The 6,090-nt window shown below is 47.1% G+C and overlaps 1 protein-coding gene across 1 annotated transcript in view; it reads right to left on the reverse strand.

Moving 5' to 3' along the window:
• The window catches only part of SCN10A (sodium voltage-gated channel alpha subunit 10), a 129,063-nt gene extending 128,019 nt beyond the window's left edge, over positions 1-1,044 (reverse strand). Inside the window, exon 1 of the mRNA XM_004708679.1 lies at positions 778-1,044. Within this exon, the coding sequence (XP_004708736.1) occupies positions 778-1,044 (267 nt within the window). The remainder of the gene's footprint in view (positions 1-777) is intronic.
• Positions 1,045-6,090: the final 5,046 nt, after the last annotated feature.

The raw sequence follows: 6,090 nt of genomic DNA on the forward strand, positions 1-6,090 counted from the left end.
CCCCCCCGCTGTACAGAACGTTTAAGATACCATTCGGGCAGGGTAAATGGCGTGGAGCCGTTCTTGTTCGAACCCATGGTTCCCAAGCATTTCTGATTCTTGAAGAACTCCGGGTTTTGCTTTATGTGGGAGATACAGACTTTGGCTGGGTTAGAAAAACTCAAACTGAGGGAAAACATTTAAGACACAGGGACACACAAACACCTGTGACAGGGGCTTTTCGAGCAGTAACAGCCCCCACATCAATCGCCTGCACTGCACAGTCACTGCTGGGAACTCACGTTTCTTTCCCTCGCGTTCTCACGTGAGCGAACAAGATGAAGGATATGTAAGTATTATCATGAAGGAGTTTTGACTTCATGAATCCTCTAAACCACTCAAAAAAGGTTTGGGGGACTCTAGGAGTCCTGGGACCACCTCCAGGGGAGTTCTTTTGATGAATATTAAGGTTTCTTGCCTCCATTTCCTACCCTTCTTCAACCTCAAGATCTGTGCTCTTGAGGAAAGCGGGTGGTTTGTAGAGAGTCAACACCTCTGGGGCCCCTTCTGAACAGCTCGCTCTATCTGCACGCTCTGCAGCTGTCAGTGCTTTGGAAGGATTTGGTTTTCATTGGTCCCTCTAGTAAAAGCCACGGGAACTACAAAGAGGGTGTCAGAAAGGCGACTTCTTCTTCTTCTTCATTCACTGAGTGAGCAACCGATTGACACATCACCCAGGGCCCAGGGTGCAGAGAGACCTCATCTCTCATCTCTCCCAATGATGAGAGAAGCCCTTACCCGGTGGGTGCGGTAGTAGGAGTCCAGGTCCTCCAGTGGCTCCCCTACCAGCTCCACCGGGAGCTCGCCATAGAACTTGGGCAGCTGGTTGCAGGCTCTCAAGTCTAGCTGGGGCCGAGGCTTCCCTTCTGCATCCTTCTCCCGGTGCTTATCTCTCGCTTTCCTGGCTGCCTGCTCGGCCGCAATTTGCTTCTCAATCTCCACCAGTGACTCGGGAGTGAACCGACGGAAATGAGTCGTTTCCAGAGACTTAAAGGGCAGTTCCATCTTCTCATTCTTCAGGGACGATGGACAGTCTTCTAAGGATGGACAAAACCACGGAGAGATAACAGTCTGCCCATGGGCCCTCTCCCTCTCATCCCTTCTAAACCCGTTCGCTTAAGCAGCTCTCCCATCCCCAGCCTCCAGCTCCGCCTTTAGCTCACGTAGGCTGCTCGGGACCCCGTTTCCTTTGCAATGTTTTCAGTGGGGGCTGTGATTCCACCCTGCCCCAGGCACCTCAATCTCGCGTCTTTGCACCCATGCAGTGATGAGTCATTTCCCTTTCATGATTCCGGTAGACCTGCCCCACCCAGCCACCCCTAGATAGATGGCACATCTAGCCATCCTGCTCTCCCCTTCTCCCCTCATTTCTATGAGCTAGAGGCCTCCACCAAGCCGTAGGCATTCCCCCTCGTTCATCAAAGTCATTGCCTTACGATCAACTTCTTACTTTCTGATCACAACCATTTACTACTGGATATTTTCAAACTATGGACGCCTTCCATTTGGAACTCCATTTGGACCTCCAGGTTACCTTCTCAAAATTTGACAGCTCTCTCCTCTGAACTCATTGCTCCACATCTCAGCCAGATTCCATGGTTCCTCTTGTCCCATCGCCCAAACCCAGGCAAATGTAGATCAGTCTGGGCCTGAGCTGCTGATGGGTCTGGGGCAGATCAATCCTGCCTGGGAATCATAGTGTCTGCTCGCTAGTCAGCAGTTTCCTCCTAGTCTGATATTTCAAAGACACTGCACTGTGTCGGCTTGTTTTGTCTACCCTTGTAGTAAGCCAGTGGCCATTCGTCCTATGTTGTGGAGAAAATGAAAGTCTCTCAACTTCCTGTACCTAACCTCTCATGTAGGGCATGCTCGTCCTTCTGGTCTCTGACCCCCCTGCGATGGCAGGACGGGTGTCGCCCCTCATTCTGGAGAAGGTCAACGAGTTCCTCTCTTTTGGCTCTGATCCTCGCTCCACCTTATTTAGCTCTCCGTCCTCTTATGCTGGTCTCTGCCTACTTCCATTTAGAGATGCTTCAGTCACCTTCACCTTTAAAAACTTCTTGGATACATAGCCCCTTCGGATCTTCCCTCCTCTCTCCCTGCATTCCCAGCCAGGTTCCATAAAAGATTTGTTTCTGCTCATTGCCCCCTGTCACTCCTCAGTCCTTGCAGAGTGACCTCTGACCACACCACATCCCTAAAATGTATCTTTGCAAGAAGACCAGATATTTCCTTGTGGCAAAATCCAAGAAACCATTCTCAGATTTTTTTCTGGAGGGTTCTGTGTCGCTGTTGTGACCACTTCTTCCTTCTTGAAACGCCCCCCACCTCTCTCTCGACAATGCCACACTCTAGCTTTTCTAACTTTCTACCTGCTCTATTTCCATGCTCTCTTTCTCAGCTTTCCTCGTGCATAATTGAGAATCTTATGATTCTGTGTTATGCTCTTTTTATCCTTAATCGCATCAGCAGCAGCAGCAACAACAACACTGACAGCAGTTAGCATTTACCGAGAGGCCATTAAATTCTAGACTCTGAATTAACTCATTTGCCTGCCCCATCACATTACTTATTACTGTAGCCTGTGAGGTATTATCTCCAATATGTAATGAGAAACCAGAGAGGCAAAGTTAGCTTTTCTAAGAGAACAAAATTACTAAATAGCAGAATGGCTCCTCAGCCCTCACTCTATGGGACACAATCGTGGAGAGAGCATCTTCTCCATTCCTAAGGCTTCCATTCTTATCACCATGCAGACGGCTCCTTAATCCTTATCACGAGCTCTCCTTAGACCCCCGGGAAACACTCAAACTCCATTTGAGTGTCCCAAAACTCGACCGACCTTCAGCCTCTCCTGTTTATGGCGGCAATAGGTGTATTTTGGTCACATCCCGCAGCTGGGTGTCATGTTTGTATCCTTGTTCTTTCATTCCCATATCCAATCAGACCTCCAGGACAGTTGATTATGCTGCCTTAGCATCTTCAACCCATGCCTCTCCAGTCTCCTCACTGGTCCAGCCACTGCTATTCCAAAGGCCTATGTGTCCACTGTCTTTGCTAGCTCTCTCTAATCCATTCTCCAACGGTAACTAAACCGATCTTCCTAGAATGCAAATGTGATCTTGTGATATCTTTATTGATAAGTTCATAGGTGAAGCTACTGAAGGTTGTTACCCTTTGAGCAGCCCTGGAAGTCTCTGCAACAGCGGGCCTCACGTGGAGCAGAGGTCAGGGTTACCTGATTGGGTGTAGTCACGACTTGTTTCCACAGCACTGGAGCCTGAATTATTGTGGTGGATTTTGGAAGTGAAGCAAGTATTGGATATATTAGGGATTAAACCTTAGGCCCAGTGGTAGAGTGTCCTTATTAAGTTAGCCTCCAAAGAAGCTCTGATCTTCAGAGGTTTGGGTGAGTGTCTTTAGGACCCCCTCCTTTTTGTTTTCAGGAGCAGGGGAACTGCTGGCCAGATCCTCAGAGATCTTCCACTTAGAGGATTGGAGTGAAACTTAGTTGTTTCTGAGAATCAAGCTTCTGTAGCTGTTCACCCTGTGTTGGGGTTTCTGGGCTATAAGAGGACCCACTTGATCTCCTCTTGGTGGACCAGAGAAGCAATTTACCTTAGATTTCTGAGCTCCACTGAATCAGCAGTTTCTAAGAAGAGAAGAAATAAATTACACCTGATGGAACAAAACCCTCTAATGTGTTCCTCAGCTCATGCTCTCTCCCCTGGCTCATGGCAACACAGCCCCGTAGATCTCCTGGCTGTTTCTGGAGCATGCCAAGCACACATTTGCTTCCATGTTTTTCAACTTGCTCTCTCTCTGCCTGTCTTCTCTTCTTACATAACCCAATGGCTCATTTGAATATTTGAATATCTGCTCTTTACAGAAGTCTTCCCCGACCACCCTGTGTCAAACTACGGTTCTTGACTATTTCCTATCCTTTCACCTCACTTTGTTTATTTTCATATCCTCTTTTTTTAAATTAAAAGATCATTTTATTGGGCACTCTTACAACTCTTATAACCATCCATACATCAATTGTATCAAGCATATGTATGCATATGTTGACATCATTCTTTTCTAGACATTTACTTTCTATTGGGCCTTTGGTGCCAGCTCCTCTTCCCTCCTCACCACCCTTGTGACCCTTTGAAAAATTATAAATTCTTCTTCTTCTCATATCTTACACTGACCACTGTCTCGCTTCCGCCATGGTTTCTGTGGTTCTGTTTTTCTGGAGGAGGGTGTGGGGGTGTGTGGTTATGTATCAATCATTGCAATCGGTTCCCCCTTCCTCCCCTCCACGCCTCACCTTCCTCTTCTGGTATTGCTACTCCCATTCCTGTTCCTGGATTCCATGTGTCCTGAGCTCTTATCTCAGATCTGCACCTGTGCACATGCTCTGGTCTACCCCGCAGTGAAAGGCAGTACTGGGGGCATGATAGTTGGGGTGGGCTGGTGAGGAAGCCTCAAGCAACCACCAGAGGAATATTGTGAGTTTCACCGGTGCTTTACTGCAGCCTGGTTGACTCATCTATTCCCTGTGACCCCTCTAGGGGCTTTGGGTCTCTGCGGTGACCCCCCCCCCCTTGTTCTCAACAATGTTTTTGCCACCTATTAGTTAACATTGTGTTTTGTGTTTATGATTTAGTCTCCTTCAACTAGAATATTTGCTTATTAGAAGTATGGCTTTTGTTTGGTTAACTGTTGAACTTCTAGTTCTGAGAACGGTGTAGGTGCTTAACCAACGTTTGCTGAATAAATGAATGAGTAAATTTAACAGATGCCTGTCTGAGCATGGCATCAGCTATTGATGGAGCCTGCTAGAGTGGTTCTCCCACCATCAGGAATGGATGCAAAGAGGATAGAGTAAAGGAGGCATGAGAACCAAAGTGTGGGTTTTGAGAGGTAGAAATTAACCACATCTTGTGTTAACGAGAAATGAAATGTTTTCTGTTCAATAGTGACTGAAGGCTTGTGGTTCCTAAAATTCGCCCTCATTTGGATGAAAATTGCTCTCCACAGTGGGAGGAGAACACTGTTGCTGAAACCTGGGGGGATGTGGGGGTGGAGAGGCCCTGAGCATCACAGAGATGCTGTCGTCTAAGAGGGAGACCGGGGATGTCACGGTGTCATAGAAACAGCAGGTAGAACAATTTTAAGAAGAACTGCTTCATCTTGTTCTAGTTGTGGGAATTGTTTTAGGCGTGGGGACTCAGGGGGAGTGAGACTAAGTATCATGAAGCAGAAATGATGTGACTGAATTGCTCCCGTTGCTGAGAGAGAGCCTGGCTGGGGTATTGGTGAAATTTCAAACATGACTAAGCTCTTTCTTAGAGGAACTGAAAGAACAGAACCATGATCATAAACTGTTACGTGTTCTGCTGGTATGACGTGGCTGCCTGGTGGAACAGCAAGCATGTGATAAGGATGCCACCAAGACCGAGAATGCTTGTAAATGACAGTGCTGGTGAAGAATATTCAAAGTACCAGGGACTTCCAAAAGAGCAACCCAACGCTCCTTAGAAACAAGGATGGTGAGACGTCATCTCATGTATTTTGGGCATGTAGTCAGGAAAGGCCACTCCCTGGGTAAGGACATTATGCTTTGAAAAAAAAAAAGAGGGACAGCAAAAAAATTAGGAGACCCTCCATAAGATGGATTGGCACCATGGCTGCAACAATGGGTTCAAACATAGGCAGAGTGGTGAGGATGGCACAGCACCGGGCAGTGTTTTGTTCTGTTGCACATTGGGTTGCTATGAGGTAGAACTGACTTGACAGTGTCTAACAACACCACGACCAAGAAGGTGGTTGAATTTTCCACGTATTACTATTGGGGAGATGTCTCCAGGGTCAAGGGATGATGACTGACTGAGTTGGTGCTAAGAGTTAGCAACTGAGTTGTTGGTCTATCTGAGTGAAACTGAGTTAGTCATTCATGGTGCTGATAGTGTGATTGGGCTTTCCAGTTCATGGAACAAGTAACTGAGCCACCTTTAAACCAATCCCAAATTCACTACCATTAAGTTGACTCTTATGTACTGT

Source organism: Echinops telfairi, unplaced genomic scaffold (assembly GCF_000313985.2).
Source record: "Echinops telfairi isolate 266 unplaced genomic scaffold, ASM31398v2 ScPeMD7_4225;HRSCAF=4972, whole genome shotgun sequence".
In the NCBI taxonomy this organism is placed as follows: domain Eukaryota; kingdom Metazoa; phylum Chordata; class Mammalia; order Afrosoricida; family Tenrecidae; genus Echinops; species Echinops telfairi.